The sequence below is a fragment of the Leptosomus discolor genome, chromosome 4, assembly GCF_034619465.1.
Source record: "Leptosomus discolor isolate bLepDis1 chromosome 4, bLepDis1.hap2, whole genome shotgun sequence".
Classification (NCBI taxonomy): domain Eukaryota; kingdom Metazoa; phylum Chordata; class Aves; order Leptosomiformes; family Leptosomidae; genus Leptosomus; species Leptosomus discolor.
Genome location: NC_141394.1, coordinates 33,147,041 through 33,170,357, shown reverse-complemented (window position 1 = coordinate 33,170,357; position 23,317 = coordinate 33,147,041). Strand labels below are relative to the sequence as shown.

At 45.8% G+C, this 23,317-nt stretch overlaps 3 protein-coding genes across 3 annotated transcripts; 1 reads left to right on the top strand and 2 right to left on the bottom strand.

The window, feature by feature from the left end:
• Positions 1-1,351: 1,351 nt before the first annotated feature.
• On the top strand, positions 1,352-21,437 carry LOC104344293 (E3 ISG15--protein ligase HERC5). Its single transcript, XM_086463815.1, has 24 exons — positions 1,352-1,403; positions 2,205-2,337; positions 3,012-3,088; positions 3,642-3,863; positions 4,658-4,749; positions 5,336-5,466; positions 6,230-6,378; positions 6,688-6,764; positions 7,066-7,157; positions 8,410-8,469; positions 9,046-9,145; positions 9,302-9,485; positions 9,800-9,978; positions 11,124-11,199; positions 12,422-12,442; positions 12,510-12,616; positions 12,692-12,814; positions 16,053-16,193; positions 16,278-16,447; positions 17,534-17,600; positions 17,805-17,884; positions 18,934-19,117; positions 19,487-19,586; positions 20,210-21,437. The coding sequence occupies exons 1-24, from the start codon at positions 1,352-1,354 to the stop codon at positions 20,422-20,424; spliced, it is 2,832 nt and encodes a 943-aa protein (XP_086319941.1). The 3' UTR covers positions 20,425-21,437.
• PIGY (phosphatidylinositol glycan anchor biosynthesis class Y) lies at positions 14,639-15,336 on the bottom strand. Its single transcript, XM_009948388.2, has one exon. The coding sequence runs from the start codon at positions 15,334-15,336 to the stop codon at positions 15,106-15,108; it is 231 nt and encodes a 76-aa protein (XP_009946690.1). The 3' UTR covers positions 14,639-15,105.
• On the bottom strand, positions 15,364-15,903 carry PYURF (PIGY upstream open reading frame). Its single transcript, XM_086463816.1, has 2 exons — positions 15,734-15,903; positions 15,364-15,505 (listed from the first exon to the last, which is right to left on the bottom strand). Exons 1-2 carry the CDS (start codon positions 15,901-15,903, stop codon positions 15,364-15,366), a joined length of 312 nt encoding a protein of 103 aa, XP_086319942.1.
• Positions 21,438-23,317: the final 1,880 nt, after the last annotated feature.

The window sequence follows — 23,317 nt, the reverse complement described above, 5'->3', positions numbered from 1 at the left end:
TCGAATCTCTTAACTTCTGTGCCGAACAGGAGGCGAGCGCCCTTGCCTCTGCTTGGAGCACAGTTTTGCCTCCCAAGAAGGAGGCGTTCGTTCCTACTTGGGCGCAGAAGGACCTCTAGCGTCCCTTCGTAGCTGGTGCTTTGGCCTCACGGCTCTAGCTCGGTATTTCTTGATCTCAAGACCTTTCTATGCGCTGAGGAAGGAGATAACGACCCCGCAGTGTGTAGGGAAGTGGCTGGGAAAGACAGGCTGGGTGCTCCTCCCTAGGGAGAAGTCAATTACTGTATGCCCCAGGTTCACCTTGCTCTGCTTCCACAGCCCCTCCACATCCTTTCTTCATCACCCCCGGGGCCCTCTGTGTGCCTTTTTGTGCGCCACAGGTTGCTCCTTTCAAATACACTACATTAAATGCTTCTGCTATTTCAATATGGAATTTCCCACTGCGTCTCAGTGAACACCAGTATAAATCTGCAGATTCATGTTGTGCTTCTTGGGAATTCTGTAGAGTGCCCCACCAAAATCTGTGCTTACTATTCAGCGGCGTAAGATTTTCTTAAGTAGATATTGAATTTAGTTCTTCAGTGGAAGCTATTAGGAATACAATGAAAATGCTCTTACGTGTTTTGATCCATTTCACTATTCACATGGCTATGCCTTATTCCATCATCAAGGTGGTCCTGCACGCATCACTCCAGCAAGAAAGTGTGGGAGGTGGGGCAGGTGGGGTGGCCTTTCTTGGGGGATGGGGGGGAAACTTCCAGGGCCTTTGCAGGCAGGGGGAGATTTAGCAGACGATAGGAGAGACTATGTGAGAATGGAAGCAGACGGCTTTCAGTCGTTCACCTCCCTTGCTACTTGACTTCACTCACCCACGTAGCCCCTCCGCGGGCTCCTACTCAGGACAGAGGGAGCAGCAGAGCAGGTCGCAAAAAGAGCTATAAAGGACGGACACAGGCGGGTCACCCTCCGGGGTGACTAATGACGTCAAAGGGGTGCCTGTTCTCCACGGAAGACCCCGGCATCCTTCTACACCCGCTTTCTGGCTCCTCCCGGCTGGAGCGGCAGCCGCCTCCTGCCGCCTGGAGAGAGCCGGCAGCAGCCCGCAGCCTGGAGAGAGCCCGCAGCTCCTCGCAGCCCACCGCCTCCCGGGGGCCTTTTCAGCGCGGCGGTCGCGCTTGCCCAGCTCCGGGCTTTCAGACGCCGCGGGGGGGGGGGGGGGGGGGGGGGCGGGAACCGCCCGCTCCTCCTCCCGCTGCCGCGGCACACGCCGACTTTCGTTTTCCATTTCCCCGCCGGGGCGGGGCCTTCCCTGCGCTGCCCCCGGCCCTGCCGAGCGGCTGGCGAGCGCGGGATGGCGGCGGGACGGCGGCGGCAGCGGCAGCGGCAGCGGCGGGGCACGGGAGGTACCGACCGGCGGGAGCGGCGCGGCGGAGCGGTCGGAGAGGGCGGCGGGGGTGGCTGGAGCCCTGCCGGGGGTGGGAGCTCCCGGCCGAGGGCAGAGCCGCCGGCGGGACCCTGCGGGACGGGTCCGTGGAGGTGAAACGGCGAAAGTTGCGCTGAGCTGCTGCGCTGTCTCTCGGGGATGAGGCGGTCCTGACCGCCCTTCGCGCCTGGGCATCCTGGTCTTCGGGCAGTTGTGCTGCAGCAGGGCTACGCGCAGGTGACCGAGTAGGTGGGGTGCCTCGGGGTCTGAAAGGCACCTGCAGCCCCTCAGCTGCCGATGAGAAGGGACTTCCTTCTGCTGGAAACAAGCAGCATGTGAATTTCCCATCGTTCCTTCTCCAGTGTCTGGTAAACCATCTGACTTCAAGGCATCTCATCCTCAAGTCTGTGACAAATCTGTGGCGGTCAGATACCTCAGCAAGTGCTTTATCTCCCCGGGACTCTCTCTACAGCTGTGCAAAAGTAGCAGAGTGTGCCTCTGCTGATGTTCGTCTTGGGAGCTGGTGGCACAGCAGCCTAAGAGAAATGTCTTGTATTGATAGCCAGGAGAGTCGCCTGGCATGAAATCAAGCAGTGGGCAGGACACTGAAACCACAAGGGGCCTGAGAAAATAAGTCATACACAGTTGTCTCACTTTTTCCTGAGGATCAGGAGCTCTTGGTGAAAGCAGTAGCACACAGAGACCTTGGGGAGGGGGCTGAGATGGTTAAGATGCCTGCTGCCTTAGCATGACCACTGTGCTTGTCTGTATTTGTCTGCAGAGCACACACGGTCACAGCAGAATGAGACGGTGCAATGCTCAAACCACGATGCAACACATACACTCGTTCTCTCCCCTGATGGGGAGCTTTCTGAACACTGGGCTACAGCCTCAGCTGACTGCTCTAAGACAAGGTGAGAAGCTTTCACAGGGTGGAGGTACAGATGGTAATGGTCAGAAAATGCGCCCCACTTTTCCTAAAGGTAACATCCAAGAGACTGGATTGTGTTGCTGTTGTAGAGAGGGAACTGGAACAGGTACATTCCTAGTACCAAAAACTTTACCTTCTTTTTTGACCCAGCAAGAGGTGCACTGATTTTGAGGATAATACCAAGATCTGAGCTGCTTGGGATGCACAAGACAGGTTTCTCTCAAATTTAGTAGGGATTGGTAGCACATACCAGAGTGACGCAGATGATTTGCAAACCACATGTGGCTTGGGAAAACTGTGGGTGAAAGACCCAAGCCCACCTGAACCTTGCTATCTTCCGATTAAACTATGAGCGTAACTATCATCCAAAAATAGCGCAGCAGTTTGCTGTGGGATTTTCTGTTAGCTTGCCTAGGGCTGAGCCTGATTCTCTTCCAGCTTCCTGTGGTGCAAAACGCAATCAAATTAGTTAGCCCAGCCGCGGCAGGCTAGCATAAGAGCACGGTGAATCAACTTACAGTGACCTATTTTTCCATGTAATTCCCGCTGAATGTGCTAGGACTTGGTGAGCACAGGGTCTTCTTCCTTTACTTTGTCTGATGGCACAGCATCCATCTGTTTTGATTTGTTTTCTTTTTTTCTTCCTTATTTTCGTAGGCTGGTGACAGAACTAGGAAACCGAGATATTGTTCAAATAGTGTGTGGGGACCAGCATGCCATGGCACTGTCCAGAGGTAGCCTCTTTCATGCACACTTCAAATGGGAGTCACGTTATGGCAGGCTTGCTCTTGGAAGGGAGTGTTTGAACAACTCCCAGTAGTCGGTGACACCATTAGAGAGTAATGAGCGATGGGTGGGGGACACAAAGTGCGCTGGCTATCAGCGCTGCCCTTTCCTCCCAGCACCCAGGGACCTGCAGCTCTGTCACTCTCCAGTTCCTTGGCATGACCACTGTTCAAAGGTGTGTTGTGGAGAGCAGACGTAGCTGCCCCACTCTGCACTCTCTAGACCTGCTCATTCTTAAGTTGGAGCACCTCTCTGGTTGGGAACTTCTTGCAAGTATGGCTTTAGAGGTGGAAACACCCTGCCTTTATTCTTGCTATGCTGAGTCACGCAGGCAGCATGGGACTGCCCCAAAGGGGTCAGGGGCAAACAGGGAGATTTGGCTACAGATGATGGTCTCATCTTGGAGCTAGATCCCTGAAAACACTGATTTTTGCTCCCAAAGTGCAAAGACTCAAGCGAAGCAATGAGGCTGAGCTGTTTTCTTTCGTTCTGTGCATGAAGGAGGTGAGCTCTTTACCTGGGGCCAGAATGCCCACGGACAGCTTGGAGTGGGGAGCCAAACCACGCTCATCTCCCAGCCACAGCTGGTGGAAACACTAAAGGGCATCTCACTCGCTCAGATTGCTGCTGGAGGAGCTCACAGCGCCGCCGTGTCACTCTCTGGAGCTGTGTACTCCTGGGGAAAGAATGATTTTGGACAGCTGGGACTCGGAGACACAGAAGGTAAGGAAGGACAGCAGTTCGAGAGTAAAGAAGTAGGAAGGTGTTTTCCTAGTCAGTGAGCTTACTGCAGACACAGGGCTCACTCCAAATTGTCAAGCACCTTTGGAGCAGCAGTGGACAGTAAAGTCTTTTGAAAAAAGTATATCTGGATAAGTTACCTGTTTCCAAGCTATTGCATCCTGACCAGGAAAGGCACACAGGGACAAGGGATTTAGGGGTTGCGTTTCTACAGAGAACTTCCAGTCATTTTATGTGGCCAACTGGATAGCATGGGCTCTTAAAACCGTATGTCTCAGAGGTCTCTTTCCACTCCCATTCTCTCTCCAGACAGTCTTGCATGAAAGAAATTAATTTCATACTTCTTTGCTTTCTTTAATTCTCAGTAAACACAAGGTGAGAGAAGAATTAAAATCACCCATTTTCTTCAAACCTAGAAGGCTAGAGCAGAGTTGCCCTAGCCAGACAGAACCTGAAGTCAGCAGGATCTGAATGGGTCTACAACCTCGAGAGTAGGATATTTTGAAGCCACGTACCTTTTAGCAGGCAGACCTGAAAACGCTGTGTTTTGTTTCAGCTCGAGTGTAAATGAAAAGAAAATACTACGAAAAAGACAGAGCATTATGAGAAAGAATATGTAATAGTGGAGGGTAGAACACAACTCAAAACCAAGTTGTAAATACATGAATTGCTCTAAGAGAAGACTGAAAAGTGCTAAGAAGCCTTATTTTCTAAATCTTTCTTTGTGTGAGACCCCCCAGTACTCTTTCACTTTAGCAGTGCTACCTTCTTTCCAGACAGGGACTGCCCATCATACATTGGAGCACTAGTGCACTGGAAGGCTGTATTTATCTCCTGTGGGGCAGATCACACTGCAGTTCTCTCCAAGGTGAGTCTGAAAGGGAAAATCAGCATCTAAGACCTCACCTTGGGAGAAAAGATTCACTGCTATAAAAGTCAGCATGGAGAAATTGGGGTGGCAGCACCTGCTTCCATCTGAGTTTGAAGACGATCCCCGAGGGATGCTAACTAAGCTACTGGGAAAACTGCCCTTTTCTCAGATTCCTGTCATCTGTGTGGAAACTTTTGCAGGGAGATGGTGAATGGGAATCCTGGGTCGAAGAAGTGCAGTTCAACTCTCAGTATTTTTGAAAATATTTTTTATAGCATATTGGGGACTTCAGAAAACGTGAACAATAGCTAATTCACTAGGATTTACCCATACAAGTAAAATTCTTAAGCTACAGGGAGTTATTCTCAAGAGTTAAATTGCCTTTCTCAGGAGTTAAATGTTTTGGACATCATGATGTAAGATCAGGCTTGATGAGAAGTGAGCTCTACTTGTGTTTGAAGCAGGGATGTTTTGAATCAAGTCCCATATAACATTGCGTCTTGCTGGCTCTCGCTCTTGGTGGTGACCATTTGAATGCCATTAATAATGCAGTGATCCTATTGTTTGCTTCTTTGTCTTCAAGGAGGGGCTGGTGTGCACCTTTGGAGCAGGAGGGGCTGGCCAGCTTGGTCACAACTCCACCCGGAATGAACTCACACCTCGTGTGGTGGCTGAGCTGTGGGGAGCAAGAGTTTCACAGGTTGCCTGTGGCAGGTGGGAAAGCACCAGTAACATGTCTTCTAAGGTCAAGGTCTTAGGGGAATCACTGAAGAACAGTCGGGAGGGGAGTCACCAAGCTGTTCAAATCCCTGTATCCCAGTAGGTCAGCACTGTCAGATTATCATCCATTCCTCATGTGTAAGCCACCCTTCTGCCGCAGACCCTGTGAGAACAGAACCGTCAGCCCATGCTGAACAGAGGGAGTGGGCTGCAAAAACCACCAGAAGCCCTCTGCTTTTGCTCTTCTAAGAAATGAAGGGCAAAAGACGGTCAAAAGCCTGTGTTAGGAGAGTCACAGAGTTCCTGTCCACTTTGACAAACCGGTGGATCCTTAGAAAGAGCTGAAGAGTGGTGATAAATATCCAATTTCATTCTGCCTTTCTGGAGCTGGGCCAGAAAAAGTCTCCTGTTGACTTTGCTGGGCTTTGTATCAGGCTCTGCAACATAGAAATTGTGCTTGAAAAAACGAAAGGGCATGAAGCTAGCAAGGAGTAACTTTATTTTCATATGTGGAACCAGGGTAAATCACAAACATTAGAGGATAGTATTGGAAATTTAAGTCCATATGTTTCTTTATTGCTGAATGTTTATGTGAGGAAGGGTCTTAAGACTTTGGCTAAAGGAATTCTATAGCTGGACTGTCAGGACTTATAGAGACAAGCCTCCGCTATCCACTCTGAAAATATATCTGTAAATTTAATTCTGACTAGCCCAGTGATATCAGCTTATTATGACCATTTTTCTTTTTTTTGAACAGCCAGCACACCCTGGTCTATGTCCCCTCCTTGGACAAAGTCTATTCATTTGGTTCCAATGAAGAAGGACAGCTGGGAGATGAGAGAAAGCCTAATGAGTTGGTACCACTTCCCATCAATTCACTAGTGAATACTGGAACATCCTGTCAGGGTAATGACCGTTGCAGATATATACAGTCTGTGTTTGTTTCTTCCAGGGAGTTGTTTGCTTTTTTGATTTCATGTTTACAGTGAGAGGCTAACATTATGCTTCATGCTTACTTGGTCATCCCAAGAGATTCTACAATGGATAATTCATTTGTTGCTTGATTTATCATTGTGGGTGATGGCCACATAGAATCAACTTTTAGACAGCTACTGAGGGTTTTTTTTTACTGTTCCACATCTTTGCACTGAACTCTCTGAAGATAATGACCGTCTCTTCAAATATTCCTTTAAAAATCTTGTTATTCTTTCACAGAAAACAACATGTCATGGAAGGTGATTGAAATCACTGCAGGAGGAAACCAAGGTGTTGTCCTTTGCAAGAAGAACAAGGTATGTGCATATTTGATCATGGCTTCTAATTTTACCATTGTTCACATTACTGCTGGCAACATTTGGATTTTCCATCCTGCTTTTAGTGCTCCAAGTTCATATACGTCTCTTGCAGTTCTTTCCACGCTTACCTAGAAACTAACTTGTATTGCAGTTAAATATCTGTCCTGTGGTTAATGCAACTAGATCATGCTGGGTGACCATTAATTTGTTCATACTTAGGCTGAAATCTTGTAACGACTGGCTTGAAAAAAAGAATCCCATCTGCCAGACCTGTAATCTCCTCAATATTTTCACACAGAATTCCTATTTGAATGGAATTGCCACTCTGAAGGATAAAGATGTGGACACATGGATTTCTTCCCGTTCGCAACACTGGGAGAGTATAAAAAAGTGAGTCAGAAACCTGCTGTTTGTTTTGTTTTGTTTTGTTTTGTTTGTTTTTTCTCCCCCCGATACATGATTTTCTCTAAAAATTACTATTCTTTGGAGATCCTTGTAGGAACTGACGTTCAAAAATTTAGCCAAGCCGGAATCTCATACCAGCACTTCTTACTTAGGTTTTGCACAGGAAAAAGAGATAAGCAACAGCCCTTCGACAACCCTTTTGCAGGAACAGAGCAGACATACTGCCTGGCTTCAGTGGCCTGTCCTCCTCTCCTTGCACAGGGTGGTTGTTAAGTTGATGAAGAGCCAATGAGTTAAAGCAGTGAAAGAATAGGTCTGCAGACCGAGGCCTTGTGCAAAAATCATAACCCAAAGTACTGAAACTGGAATGTTTTGTGTGTGTCAGCATTTAAAAATTAGTGATCCCTTCTTTAGTTACCCTTTTTCAAAAGCAGTAAGTATATACTACTGTGGGAAGCCTTACACTTATGTCTGAGAATTATGATTACATAGTCTTTTTCAGATCTTACGTGGGAGGTTTTTTCTTTGGGCAAGTCTGACACCAGCTGCTGATTTTAAGAGTTTAAAAATCCTGGCTAATTTTGATCTAAATGTTTCTCTGACCACTATTAGTATGGTTTGGATCATATTGGAAGTGGTTGTTGAGAGGGTGAAAGAGAGAGAGTGTTCTTTCCAGACCTCAACAGGAAGGGCCTGACAGCAAATTGCTTGATAAAATAGCTGCTTTAATAAGAACAGAACTAGGAATACAGGTAGTGAGTAAGTCTAACATCCTTTCAGATGCTGAGGAGCCAGCTTTCGTGCAGTAGCAAACAGGTACCCGGATGGATTTTCCCTCAGTGTGCTATGAATATCCTATCCGTGGAGGGGTTCCTCCTCCCTCCCATGCCACAGTGCCTTTTGTTTTGCATAACAAACAAAACCAGATAACATCCCAATCTGTCAGGAGAAGATATCTCCATCATAACACCTACCAGCATGCAGCACAGGCTGGCACAGAGTGCTTGAGCAGGTTCCCTTACAAGGCCCAGGAGAGCAGAGGTGGCTTGCTGATGATCACCAACTCCTCAAATACAATGTCTTCTGCAGTGCTCTCAATATGGTGGCGCCAAGAAAAGTTTTGTGTGGTCAGGTGCAGACACACTTGTACACAGGTGTTTTGTTCTTCCAGAATTAAAAACCTGAAGTTGCTATTCGTGTTGAAAGGACTGACTTTGGGTTTTTTTTTTACTATCAGGAATATCAGACTGATCTTTTCATCTGAAGCTTGTATCAATGGAAGCTTCCTGGAGAAAAGGTAGGGTGTGCTGACTGAGACATGACAGAATATACTGGCTACATGTGAACCAAAAGTGTTATTTCAGCCCAGGTATGTGGTATGTTGTATGTATGTAGTGTAGTACGTATGATTAGTCATATCTGAATTTGCAAGAAGCAAGTTTGTATTTTTCAAAGTCCAAGCTAAAATTGTTTTATATTCCCTCAGCCCTATTGAAATTTGCTATAGAAACTCACATTCTAGCAGATTATCCCATAGTGACATTTTGACAGATGATGATAATCCCTTTAGCCATTATTACAGCTCCCAAAGGATCCATAATAGCTCCTCCCAGCACTGAAGTGCAAGTTGTTTTAGGCTGAAATACAGGAAGCCTACCATTAACAGTGCACAGCTACACAAGACAGGAAGGACAGGATATTAATCAGGTTACACCACAGTGAGAATCTTCTTAGAACAGATGAAATTATACGCACTGGAGTCAGGGCAGAACTTTCCAAGTATTTTCTGGTATTAGGATGCTTCACCACTCAGTCAGTAACAAAAACCGACTTCTTGCATCATTTGATGTTATTTTTTTTTCCTTTGTGATAGCGACAAACATTTCAAAACTTCCAAAGTCTCAGGCGTAGACCTGTCAGAAGTGCAAAGTTTTTATGAGAAGATCAGCAAGAAGCCAAAAGTCTTCCAGGAGGTAAGGATTCAATATAAGGATTCTTACTACACAGATACTGAGGAGCTCTGGATTTGTGCATGAAACTTGGGAAATTCATGCCAACCTAATTCACAGATTATGTTGGCAAAACATAATTGCGTTTTTAACCCTTGTCTCTTTTTATTTCCTCTGAAGGTGCAAAAGGGGATTAAGAAGTTACTGCCAACACTGTCTTCCTCTCCCATCTCGCTTGAAAATTTCAGAGTCTACTTGATCTTGCCTTTCCTTCTGCAGAGAGAGGATGACAGCTCTTACCATTCTCTTGGGCTGCTAGCACAAGCCATTATGAAGCTCCAGCCAAAGGACCTGCAAACTCTTGGTAGGGTTTTATGGTGATGGAACTGAATGCTTTAAATGCTTGATCATTTTCGGCTGTGGAGCAAGAGTTAGTACTGCTGATGTAATTTGTTCCAGAGTTCAGCCTGAAAGAAATGCTTTCAGTAGAAGTAGAAACATGGGGACTACGCAGCAAGACACAAGGAAAAAAAATGCTTAGTCTGAGGTTTACTAATTTTTGAAGTGCAAAATTAAGCATTTTTTTTGTTTACTTCATTTGATAAAAGGAGAAAATGTAGAAATTGCAGTTATTTGTGTTACCTGTGATGGATATTTCATGAGCTGTCTGCTTTACAGAATGCCTGTGGTCAAATCTAGAAACATCCTTTCTCAAGAAGCTGGTCATTCTATACCAGAGGGTTTCCCAGAAAAACTTGTCTCAATTTGTCATGGAAGTCAGAAGTGGGCAAAGAAGCTCTGTCAACCTGCACCCACATGAAACAGTGACTCTGGAAATACTGCAGATTCTTTACCAGGTAAGAAAGTGTTTGGATCCTGATTAGATGGGATGTATCAGTATGAGTTAAGAGTATTTTAATCCTTTTTACTTGTTGAATTCTCTGGGTTTCCTTCTTACGAGGGAACATGGGGCCTTCTCATGTGTCATTGCTTCAGGAATCTCTTTGGCTCTATACCAGCATAGCTTTGAAGGAATCGTACTCTTGGGTTGTGCCTGGCTGACACTCTATAGAAAGGAAGAGCTGAAGCACGTTATAGCCCCTGGCAGGGGGAGGGATGCTTTCAGTGGTGTGAGGAGTGCATGCATTTATGCTTACAGAGCTATGGATGTGGTGTTACGTAGCATGCCCATTCCCCTTTCTGCTGGTGAGATCCCTCACCCCAGTCACTGCTCACAGCATTTAAAAGACAACCCACCTGCTTGACACATCGTGGTTGCCACAGTAATACTGCCTGATGCTTTAAGAGCCTGTTACCTGAGAAATTTTCTGGGACAATAGAATTAGAGCATCTTTAGCTGCATATGAACAAGGGGAAGAAAGGTGGCAATAACCGTATTATTCTTGACAACCATCCTTTCTCCTGCTGAGATGTTCAAAGTTTAGGAAAGTCAAGAGCTCAAGCATGCACTTAGGATGAATCAGAGAGACTTGTTAAATTTTGTTCAAAATTGAATATCCTTTTGGCTGAGAATGCAGATCTGGGCCTTGAAGTTTAGGTTCTTGAATCTGTATTTATCCATATAAATAAACTCAAAAGTGCAGCAGGCCTGCTCCTCTGTAGTTACATCATTTGGAGCTTTACATGTTCACTGTCCCTCCACAAATCATATCTTTGCCAGGCAACAAGTATGAATGTGAATATGGAACTTCAGATTGTCCTGCAACATGAAAGACACTCAAAGAGAAACGTATCTTTCCTGATGGAATCCTGTTGAGGGATCTTTATTGTAATGAAAATTTCTTTGCTGTTAGTTTATACATGGCTTTCTGAGACTTCTCACTCTTGAGTGCTGTGCTACTCATTACATTTCTATCCTTCCATTTCAGCACAGAGCTCTTTCTGAGAGAGCTCAGTTACTCCTTAGTCCCGTCCTGCCACACAGGTGCATAGCTCGCTAGATCTGCTGACACTCCTTTTCATATTGCATGTGTCAATGCAGGTGAACTCCAGAACTGGTTTCAGAGTACAAGAAAGCAACTTCTATATGTCTGAACTGAAAGTGATCACAAAATTGTGTCCGTTTTCTGATGCAGAAGAAGTAAGTATAAAATCTTACTGGCAATGTAAACCAGGGTTTTTTTCCTGTTTTATTTAAATTAATCGATATATATGAAAGTCAACTCTAGACTCTAGCCCAGTACGTCTCAAAGACAATGCATTTTCCCTAGTCCTTTGGCTTTTCTAAATTATGCAAGCCATTTACCATCCCAGTATTTTAGCAGCTCCAATAGTGCCTTTCCTGAGATGACCCCTGGCTCTGAGAGTTGGAGCTGTCCTCCAGCATCTTAAGTAGCTCTATTGAACTGGTGATCAGTGTGAAATAGCACCATGAGGAATGGTTGCTATACTCCTTGTTAGTCTAGATTTTATTATGTTTAATTAACAGGAAATATTGTGAGGTCTCTTTAAACTTTTCTGTAGAAACCCTATTTAGCATTTCAATTTAGTTACATCTAAAACCAAAGTCGTGGTAATAGAAAAGAATCTGTAAAATGGTTAGTTTCTTGATGATGTGAAGGAGTGAAGATTAGCTACCAGATGCAATCAGTGTCACAGGAAGCAGCATGAAATGGAAATGTGGATAGTAGGGCCTTCCTTATGCAAAAAATGCAGTTTTCTGGCAACTTGGCTGGAATTCGCAGAGCAACTGCCTAATTCTTTCATAAACTTTCATTTGCTAATGTACCAACTGCAGTGTTCTTTGGGTTTCAACATAACCAAAGTGTTGGTAGAAGGGTTTCAGTATTCACTGAGCACACAATATACACTGAGCATACCAATTAACCAGAGTGAAGGATGAGGTTTGAGAAACAGTATAGAATCAAAAGCCAAATAGGACATTACCTGAAGTTGCTGCCTTACCACACTGGAGGTGTAACACATTGACTTAGATTATTTTGTGTACCAATATCTACTTCTGGTATTACAGATAATAAACCCATCAGTTTTTAACAACAACAATGTACCATAACCTGTGTATGCAGGACATTTTTACTATGTGTTTTTGTTTCGCTGAGTTATAGAAGATGCTATTAAAATCATTCTCTTTCTGTTTTATCCTTGGGGCACTGCAGCGCAAGTGTCTGCCTGGACAGAGAGTTCAGATGTCTCTCTGTCAGGGTTTCCCACTCACAGAAGTGTTTAGAAGCTGCTCTTAGAAAGTGTGCCTCTGTTGGTGTAGTGTTCATGTATACAACAAGGGTGTGTTTCAGAGATATACGAGTTTGCCAGGGACAGACTGGAAGTTCAGTCTGCACATGTACCCTCAAATTCTCATTTTGCAAGAGAAAATCAACACATCTTTGTCTTTCTTCCTTGTCATTTCAGATGCCCATATGGAAGCTGAGCAAATATCCATGCATCTTTGACATGCACTGCAAGATCGTCATTCTTCGTATGGAATACTACATTCTGGCCAGCCCTTTTACTGACGTAAGTGTGGCCATTTTTTTTTACAATTTGGAAGAGATAAACACACTGCTAACACTCTGTTGCATCAATCTTCAGCTAGTTTTAATGGCGCTGTGGCAGGAATGCTGGGAATTTCCAGTCAGAAGACAGTACCTTCTGCAAGACATATGGACCCATCTAAATGATGCACCAACCCAGCAATTCAGGAAGTCCTTAGTGGTAAGATAACAAATTGTATTATTTGTTAGCTCTGAATATATTGCTGCAGTGTTCTTTGGGTTTCAACATAACCGAAGTGTTGGTAGAAGGGTTTCAGTATTCACTGAGCATACAACAAAACAACTGCTCATCAAATTATTGTAAAACATGTTCCACAGGGGATGTAGAGTACATCTGGAGGGCAGTATCTTACATTCTTATTCCAGATAGCCATCAGCTTTGTTGGCATAAGTTAAATGCGAGTGGCAGTGCTATTTACTGTGAAGTTGCTTTGGGGTAATATAATAGGATTGCTTAGGAAACTGGTAATTGGCAAAGTCCATTACTATTACTGCTAGACTGAATTTAAGGACTCTAGGCTAGTTTGCTGTACGTGGTTGCTGGGGAGCCAGCCTTAGAGGCCAGCAAGCAACATAGCCACAAAAGCCATTTCTGTCATGGAGATGCTGCCTGAAGGGAAAGGAAGGATATTGCCAGCAAGAGAGGTGAAAAGCTGATTATAACGCTGCTGTCTCCGTGTGGCTTTAGCCTGTGGTTTCCACACGAACCCAAAGGTTCTGGCAGCTGTTATTTTCTTCGAGTATCGCAATGCTAGCCCTGCCCTGCAAAAGCCATTAGACGGCTGACGTGGGAACAAGGCACCTGCCCAGAGTGGAGCTCAGCTCAGGGACCATGTGCTGTTATCAGTCACTAACACAAGGGCCGTCAGAGTCTGGCACACGCCTGTGCAGCAGGAACTACCAACCTCAGTGCCCTGTTACCCAGTTCTGGTTCTTTCCAAGGGAGCTGCCTTGCCAGCCAGAGCTGTCACAGTTTTTCCTTCCTGTACACTTAGGAGAAGATTCACAACGGCTCCTAGAGCTACCCTTCCTTCCCTGTTCCTCACTACATCAGCTGAGGGAGACATTTCTTTGCAGAGGCGATACGGTTTGTGCTCTGTCCTGTCCTCTAGATCTAGAGTCTCTCTCCACTGATTGTACAAGGAGCCCCGACAAACAGCTGCACTTGGCTAGTCAGCCTTCGAATCCACCTCTTGCAGGGGCTGCCTTTCATACTGTGCACAGTATTATTTGCCCAGCAGCAGCCTGATCAATTTGACTGCATCATTAGTATTCCACCAAGAGACACCAAGGTTTGCAGTATTTACTACTTGGTGCTGCATTTCTGCATTTTTCAGCAGGTAAAGGACATTCATGTGTTTGTGTTGCAGATATAAACCACCCAGTAGCAAAACATAAAAGCCTTGTAATAGATTATTGTACCATTAATCTGTCCCCTTCACAGCTCTGTCCTGTTAAGACATTTTGTCAGACAGCACTGAGAACTTTGCAGGTGACACCTTCAGAGTGGTTTGTCACTCCATTCTCTAGTGTTGCTGTAAATGAAAACAGGGAAGGTTGAAGTATTTAGCAGAAGTATCTTCTGTTCCCTCTCCGCTGAGCAGGAGATAGTGCTAAGGGGAAAGATACTCTACGTAAACAGCATTTGTAGCTGATGACTTGGCTACCAAGTCCTTGGGTCAGTTGGAATTATTTTCCCTTTAACCTGTCAGGAGATGCCTCTTGAACGAAGATGACCCAGGCTGGCTATGAAACTTGGGCACTCAGACACATTTAACAAACAGTACAGGGACATCTCCTAAGCAGACACTGGAGTATGTTGGAGGCCTCTCTAACAAAAAACGCCATGTGCCCAAATACATCTTTTCTGTAGCAGTCATTTCCCCATCTTTTTCCTTAAAAAAACCAACAAACCAACAAGCACCTACCCACTGGACATACAGACACAGGTGTCATCCAAGTAAATTTCTTCATTTAACTCAAGTTTTGTTATTAAACATCAGCCTCATTTATTTTATATTCTTCTGATAGTAAGACAAATACATTTCAATACACACCAGTTCAAATCAAAACCAAAGCTCGTAATTCAGAGATTCACATTGCTGCACGTTGTCATTGCTTATTATTTAAGATCAGTTGTTTCAGTCAGGGTACAGTTCTTCCTTGTAAAAACGATCACCATCTAGAAGATTTTCATTAGTGCTACTACAAACACACAACACTCTTGATGGGATACACTAGAAGGAATTAGTCCTTCTTATTCCTCCTCTTTATCTGCCTTAGCAGTAATTAAGTAATAGGCTGCTGCAGAGAACTTTATACAGTTCCAGATACTACTAGGAAAATGGTGACAGTCACTGGTGCCAGAAGGGAACTCTCTCAAGTAACCTGATGAGATTAAATAAACTCGTGTTGCTTTAGAGAAGCCCAGGGGTTAGCAAATGCATCGCGCTAGTTGTGTCTGAAAAGCTTAATCCCCATCCAGGTCCATAGGTGGAAGAATACATAAACCGGTATTGTCACAGGAAGGAGGAGGCTGTAGAAACATAAGCTGTTTGCGCTGGTGCAGCCCTGTGGGAAGGTTTTATCTACGGTGGCTGAGTAAAACAAGCCTGCTAGGGACAGGAGGGGAACCAGTACGGTCAGCGTGGGCAAGGAGGGCAGCACGCCGCCTCCGGCCATCAGTTCACTGCTGCGGCTGGTGGGGGCTCAGGGCTGCTTCGGGTCCTCAGCGGGGGGCTTCTTCCCAGTCGTCCTGGCAGCCTCTGGGACCATGTTCGGGATGCCGTCGATGACGGGGTATGCAATGCCCAGCTCCTCGTTAATGAGCTCGTTGGTAGCTTCTTCGTACCTGGCCAGGCGCGTCAGGGGGAAAAAAACCCAAAAACACACACACAAAAAAAACCAAACAAAAAACAAACCAACAAACAAAAAAACGGACGAGTGAGTAACCTGGGTTTGCTCGTTGGCAGCCCCGCTCGCTCAACTCGGGGCAGCAGCAGGCCAAGGGCGGGCAGCGGGAGCTGCTCTCCCGCCGTGGAGGGCCCGACCCGACCCCCCGCCGGCCCCCGCCCCTTACCTTAGCGGCCGCTTGGACAGCGGGCACACTAGAAACCGCAGCAGCGACGGCTCCAGCCGCTGCGGCCGCGACGAGCCCTGCCCCTGCCCCTGCCCCTGGCCCAGGCCCTGCCAGCCGCCGGCCGCCCGCCGCAGCACCGCCGCTGCCCCGCGCCCGCCGCCCCGCAGCATGGCCGCCGCCGCTCCCGCACCGCCTCCGGTGCGCCCGCCAAGCCGCCCGGGCTGCGCTGCCGCGCGCGCACGGTGGTTCCGGACCCCGGCTCTCCCCGCGGGTGCCGCTGCCGGGCTCCCCGGCGCTATGGGGGTCTCGGGGCTCGCAGGTGTCGTTCGTGGGCGAGGCGGGAATGGACACCGGCGGGCTCTCCGAGGAGCTCTTCAGCGTCGCCGCCAGGACCCTCTGCCATCCCAGCACCGGGGCTTTCTGCCACGTCCCCTCCGGCTTGGTGTGGTTCCCCAGCCAGGTAAGCCCCGAGGCCCGGGGAAGTGAGGAGCCCGCTCCCGGGAAGAGGCAGTCACGGCTTTTTTTTAACGTGCTTGTTTTTAAGCAGGCCTCGGGCTGCGAGGACACCTTCTACCGGATCGGGACGCTGTGCGGAATGGCCCTGTACAACGGGCACACGGCGCCCTTCCCCTTCCCCAGGGCTCTCTACAAAAAGCTGCTGGGCCAGGCGCCCACCCTGGAGGACCTGGTGGAGCTGCTGCCCGCCGCAGGCCGGTACGAGCCAGGCACGGCCGGCCTGAGCCTTCACGCCGGCCGAGGCGGGACTCCTAGCTTGGCGATGCACACGGACATCGCCAAGGCTGGATTCGAGGTTCCCAAGGCCGCGTTCGGGGTCCCCGTGGCAGCTATGTTTGCCATTGCGGAGCTGTTAAAAGCCACAGATTTCCAGGGTGGTCCTTTTCCAGGGCATGGATGTAGCCCTCGAGCAGAGGCTAGCATCGCCGAAATAAAAAGCTGAGCGCCATGACTTAGAGGGGGCCAGATTTCTGCTCCACATGAGCTTAGCTCAGCACTGTGAATAGATAGTTGAAAACACTTTGAGCTGTAGTTTGAACTTGGAACAACTAAGCACCCAATTACGTTTTTTTCTCTGATTTACCAATTATCAGTTTCCATATTAGCTCAACCACAGTATTACCATATGCTGCAGTTGTGCTAAATCCAAGAACCCACATGCAGCATTTCCATGTGCTGGGAAAGGAGATTTTAGGCAGATAGCAGGGAGAGGTGCTGCTGCCACCAGCATAAAGCTTCTAGGCCCCAGCAGCCCAGCTTTCCACGCAAGTGCTATAAACAGCCAAGAAGATGAAAACACCTTCCCACAATCCAGTGACTGTGTTGAGGTGCCAAAGAGTCCTCAGTGGACCGAAATGTCAGGTTGCCTGCAATACTTTGAGAGGTGCTGCACCCCAAAACGGTTCTTCCAGATCTACCACTGGTCCACGCTTAATTTCTCACTAGATGATATCTGGAAGAACAAGGCTGTGGTCCAAGTCCACTTGCCACTGAACTTTGTGTGAAGTTATCCCCACTTAACACAATCCAGGCAAGGTCGCGGGGCTGGGCTTGCCTGGAATTCTTCGTGGTGAAGGCAGTTGCCCTCAGCTCATGGCAGTGGTGGGACATAAGTGTCTAGATCAGTTTAGGGCCATATATGAAGCTTCTGTGTGAGTAGAGGTGTTCTGTATGTATATGCAATTAAATAATGCTTGACAAAGGGGGGTTTCAGCGGAATTTGAATGTGCTTCGATTGGTCATGTTTCTTCTGTCTTTTTTCCCATTTGTTTGTTTTTTTGAAAGGAGTCTTCGGGGAATTTTGGATGAAGAATGTGACCATATCTTTGAGAGTCTGGACATGGACTTCACGGTAAGACATTATTGTGCCATTCAGACATGCTGTGCACATACCCAGGCAAGACAGTGTCCCACTGCAAACGACACAACTTGTCTGGAAACTCAGACTAGTAAGAGTGCTATGTCAGGCCCTGCAGAAAGAAAGAATGATAGATGTAGCATATATCTATCTGTCATATATAGATACAGCATCCAACGTTTTTATTTATTTGCGTAGATAATGGAAGAAGGAGATTCCATGGTTGCTGTTGAACTTAAAAAAAATGGTGCAAACATTCCTGTCACTAAGGATAACAGGTTGGTTTGGGGTTTTTGTTTGTTTGTTTGTTTGTTTTTTATCCTGTTGTTATGAGTGTATGAAATACCTTACCTACACCCATCCCCATATACTCTTAGAAAATACTGAACATCAGCATTGTGCTGTTGGTCTCGGCCCAATAGGTTGTACGCTTTTAGCTCCTGCTGTATGTGCTGCATGTGTGCCCAGACATGGGCAGGTTGTGCAAGCAGTAGGTAAGAAGGGGATCCTTGGACATCCTGGCATCGGCATATACAGAGATGCCTGGCCTTATCAGGAAAATTCCTGACAAGTGTATAAAGTACCTCTGAAAGATATTTTCAGGGAAATAGAGACGACTTGTCTGGGAAATCCAGCTATAGGTACACCTCTATAAGGTCTTTTTTAAGAGCAAAATGTTTCCTGCTTAGTTATGTATATGGACTATATCTTGTCTGTAGCAGAGAAGGAACAATCTGTCAATAATATATTAACCTCAGCACAGGGGACAGAGAGAAATTCTGTGGCCTGAGTTACACAGATGATCTGAGTACCCACAGGATGCATGAAAGGGCTGTTTAGGAAGCTTGAAGTACAGCGTTTACATGGAGTTGATTGTACAACTACAATGTCACTAAACAAATCCGCATCACAAATAGAGAGAAGAGTGAAACTGTACTGATGAGCAGCTGCGCAAATACTTACTTTGATTTCAGGGTAATTCTTGGGCATTCGGTAGGAGTCTTCCTGAATTTACCCCATTTAGGTCTGCTAGATTCCATCTTAGTAGTGAAGTGTCTGATAGGATGTCATGGGAGTGTTCACATGAAGTACAAAGAGTATTATCAAAATGAATCCGTGTTGGCCAGCATTTTCTTTTATTTGTGGTGAGCCTCCCGGCTTATTCGGTGAATAAATATTGCCAATGATGACTGCTCTCAGTAAAGACTGAGTCTTTACAAGAAAGCAGGTCGTTTGGAATAAAGGAATAAGGAATGAAGTTCTCTATGATTCTCCTTTTAAAAAAGCACCTATTGCATTGCTTGTTTGATTCAAAATGTCTTTGCAGGAAAGAATTTGTTGACTTGTATGTGAATTATGTGTTCAATGAATCAATACGGAAGCCATTTGAGGACTTTATGCAAGGATTTTTAAGAGGCTGCCCAGCTAGAAAGTGGAAGATGTTTCTCCCTGCAGAGCTCCAGCTTGTTCTCCAGGGACACACAAAATTTGACTGGCACCTGCTGGAAAAGGTATTGGATACAAGCACAGTGTACTTCTGCTGCCTCTGCGGAGCATAAACTCCTTCTGACGTGTTCTTTCGTTGAGTGCGTGGGTCGTGAACAGAAAAACAAGAAGCTCAAGGGTCTTTCCCTCTTTTTGAGTCTATTTGTAATCTACAGGAGGTACGAGAATAAAGGGGACTAAAATTCAAGTCATAACTCAAGGATTGTCATATGAATCTTTGAAAACCAAATGAACAAGCAGATTCCAGAGGTTAAGAGGATTTGAATATCTATGAACAGGATTATAAAATGTATAGGATAAACTGTTGTTGCTTTAAACAAAAATAGAAATAGTGAGGATTAACTGGCCTGGTTTTGGTTTTATCTCTTTGACAGAACGTGAAGTACAGGAAGTACAAAAAGTTCGATCGAACCATCAGGAATTTTTGGACTGTGTTTCACAAGCTCCCAGAAGAAAAAAAGAAAATGTTTATTGGTAATATATCAAGCATTTTAAACTTTTCATAGCCCTTCTCTCTCCACCACAACACACATTTTAAATGCTTGCACATGAAAAATACTGTAGTTCCAAACGGCTTTTCAACATATCCCCCCCTCATTTTCTAGTGAAAGCCACAAGGAAGCGACACAAAAAATTGCAGAGGCACAGCTCTGACCCGCCTCACATCCCTCGAGGCTTGCCGGAGTGCATCCGACCACCTTGACCCTTGCCGTTACTTTGTCCTTTACTTTTGTGGTTATCGGTCGTTGGTCAGAGGCCTCGTCTTGTGTGAGCACACTGTGTTGGCGTAAGCAGTTCAGCCTTCTCAAAGGACCGCAGAAGCTAGCTCATCCTTTTTAAATGTAGGAGGTCAAAGCTAGCCTGGCCTTTCTCATCCACCAAGTGTATACAAGTAAAAGTAAAAGAGGGCTTATGAATCAGCAAAAGACTTTATTATATTCGGGTACAAATTCAACAAAGCAAAATAATTAGCTTATGGAAACAGCCATATTTTTTACAATATTTTTCCCTCATGATTTTCATTTTCTGATAAGATTATCTTGTGTTTTTTTTAATTTGCTAACTTGCTTTTGTTTTTCTTTTTCCCCTTCCTTCAGCTTTTTTGTCAGGATCTGATCAAATCCCTGGCTGTACACTGAAACATTTTGAATTTTGTATTGAGGATCCTCAAGTAGAAAATCCAGATGAGCTCTATCCTTCTGCCAATACCTGCAACCACATTTTGTTCCTGCCCAGATACAGCAGTAAAAGAATACTAAAGAAAAAGTTGTGTTATGCCACACAGCATAATGAAGGTTTTGGCTTGAACTAACCCTTGGTCAGGAGCTCTTCAAAGCAAAAATAAGAAAAGAAGTCTTTGTTTCACTTGTCATGTTTTTCTCTTAATAACTTCAATTTACTGTTTGCTACCCTGCCTTATTTTTACTGCACTTTATACACACTTGAGCGTGTGTATTCACTGAGATTTTATGTTGTTTATAAAAATAAACTTAGGCCAGATACCTGATTGTTAGATTATAAAGTTAGGAAAGAAGAATCCTGTTTTAACATGCTTCCAAGAAACAAGCTGATAGCCAAGTATATTTACCTGTATGTGCATCCTGCCTGCACCGTGCTGGTTGCGTTTAGCTGGTGAGCTTGCAGCAGCGGGGATGCTGTGCTGTGTGCGTTCCCAAACATACAGCCGGTATGTGCTAAGCCGTCACCGTGGCAAGGGGAAGCCAGGGCCAAGTGCGCACCTGTGTTAGTTAGCCCTTCTCTTGGGGAGCGCCTGGTGCTGAGGAGACATGCTCCTGCCAACTGGGAATGGAAGCAGCAGTCTGTGTTTACATGGATATGGCCTTTGGCTTATCTGAGAGAAGTTCTTAGGATGAGGATTTGATCATTCCTAGACCTTGTCAAAAGCTGTATTTGTAAAGCGTTGATGGACTTACTATTTAGTGTGATGGTGCTGTGATATTTGTCATATTTCTTTGTATCTTCTAAGGAGATGTTTGGCAATTAAATCGAACAAAATTTTAGGCTTGCAGAACAGCTGTGTCTACTGAACCCTGTGGACGTGAGGCTTGCAGGGCTGCTGGAAGCTTGTTGTCGAAACACTACACCGCACTGGCAGGATGTTGACGATGTCAGGCAGGATGTGTATTTTTCTGTATGTTTTGCTTTCTGTAAAAATAGAGAGAGAGACAGACAGACAACAATCGTGATTTTTCATCAGTCTTCTCTTTCCTTTGGTGTGTTGAATGTGTCAGTGGATATACGTATGTAAAGAAGACTTGTACTGTGTTGAACTAAATGGTGCTTGATTAAATTTCCACACCTGTAGCTGTGTTCTTCCTTCGTTGTGCAGCTGCCTGTGCGTGACAGCGTATCTGTGTTTTCTGTCCTCGTTGATGCGGGGAGGCCATTCACAAGAGGAGTCAAAGGCTGATGTAAGTGTATTTCAAACAGGTGCACTGCATAGGCTGAGCAAGGCAAGGTCTTTGACGTTTTGTGCAGAATATGCGTTAGCTTAATGTAAAAATTGAAAGCGAGAAGACGACAGCAATTTTTACTCCCTGTTCTGTCTTGACTTTGTGTTGGGTATCACATGCACACCATCCTGGCCAGGGGAGGCTGCCTCTTTGAAATGCCAGTAAAAGATGCAAACTTTTTTGGAAGCCACTGTTAGGCAAGAGCTTTTTTTTTTTTTTTTCAGGAAAGTAAATGTTTCCTAGGAAAGATGCAGGCGTTATTTATGAATTTTCAGCTGAGCAAAAAGGACATTGTTACATATTAAGAAAAAGAAAGCTTCCCTTTAAGTTACAGGGTAATAAATAAATAAATAAATAAATAAAAATGTCAAGCATCCACCTCAAGTGCCAGGGCGGTGCAGGAAATGAGATGTCACAGCAGTGGTGACGGGAAAAACAGAACTAGTGCCTCGGAGGATGCCAGCTGCCAGCCAAGGGGAGCGATGGGATGCATGGCCTGTGCAGAGCTACCCCCTGTCCCCCTCACCCGCCTGGGGCAGACAGGACACCACAGGGGTGCTTGCGTCCGCTGGGAAAGGCACCACCCTGCTGCAGGTGTATTTTTGTGGAAAGAGGGAACTGGCAAAAGCCCAAGCTGTTGTCCCCATTGAGCCGGAGGGTCCCCATCCCACGCCCGGCTGATGCTGCCATACCATCACAGCTTTCTGTCGTGGCAGCTTAGCCTGCTGCTCTTAACCGGCCCGCTCCTGGCTGCAGCTTTCCTTTTTTATGTTTTTCTAAGCCTCCGTTAGGGCTTGGAAATCCAGAGTGATCTTCTGTGCTGCGCAAGTACACGGAAGATGTATTTTGTTTGGATTTAAAAAAAACCCATTAGAGATTAAGTGATAATAGGTTTATTTAGAGCCTGGAGGAATTTCCTTCTCATCATGTATGATGCAACATCACATGGGAGATTAAAGCCCAGAGTAACTTTCAAGGCTATTTTTAATTTGTCCTCAAATAAGCCCTGATTTTATTAAAAAAAAAAAAAAAAAAGACCTTCAGAGGGAGCAGAGTAGAGCGCTCCTCAGTCATTTTCTGAAATTAACTTGAGAGCCAAGCTGTGTCTACATTTTCTCAAGCAGTGCCCATTATGAAGTGTGCAGGGGAATACAATGTGAGTGAGCCTTACACTCAGCTATGAGTTTAAAAGGCAGAAAAAGTATATAGAACCTGCAGCAGGAGTTCTTTTTAGACCACTCATCTGATCTGACTGTCACCTGTAGAAAGCCTAGCAGAGCAGCTGATGTAATCGGGGTGGATCTGGGGTGACCAGGACACCCCAGTAGCTTGTAAGCCATGAGGAATGAAGGGGGTAGCCTGGTGAAATGCGTTAGGGGTGAGCTTAGTGCCAGATTTGCTGCAGAGAGGACCCCATGGCAGAAATACCACTTCCACAGGAGGCAGCGGGACCTCGCTCCCAGCTTGTTCCCAATGTCACCGAGTGAAGGACTCTGGAGGAAAACACCCACTGGAGTTCATGGGGCAGGTGAAAGCTGCCAACCCTGTTTTCCTTTGTGGGGATAACTGTAATGAATGATAACTTATATTTCCACAATGTTCTGGAGACCTCGCCACATGCTTGCCCATGTGGTTCTTGACACTGGGCTGCTGTTCAGCTGCTTGAGGGACAAGAGAAGTGCTTTGGAAATCAGGATGAGCTGCAGGTTTTCTTCAGATCTCTGGTTATCT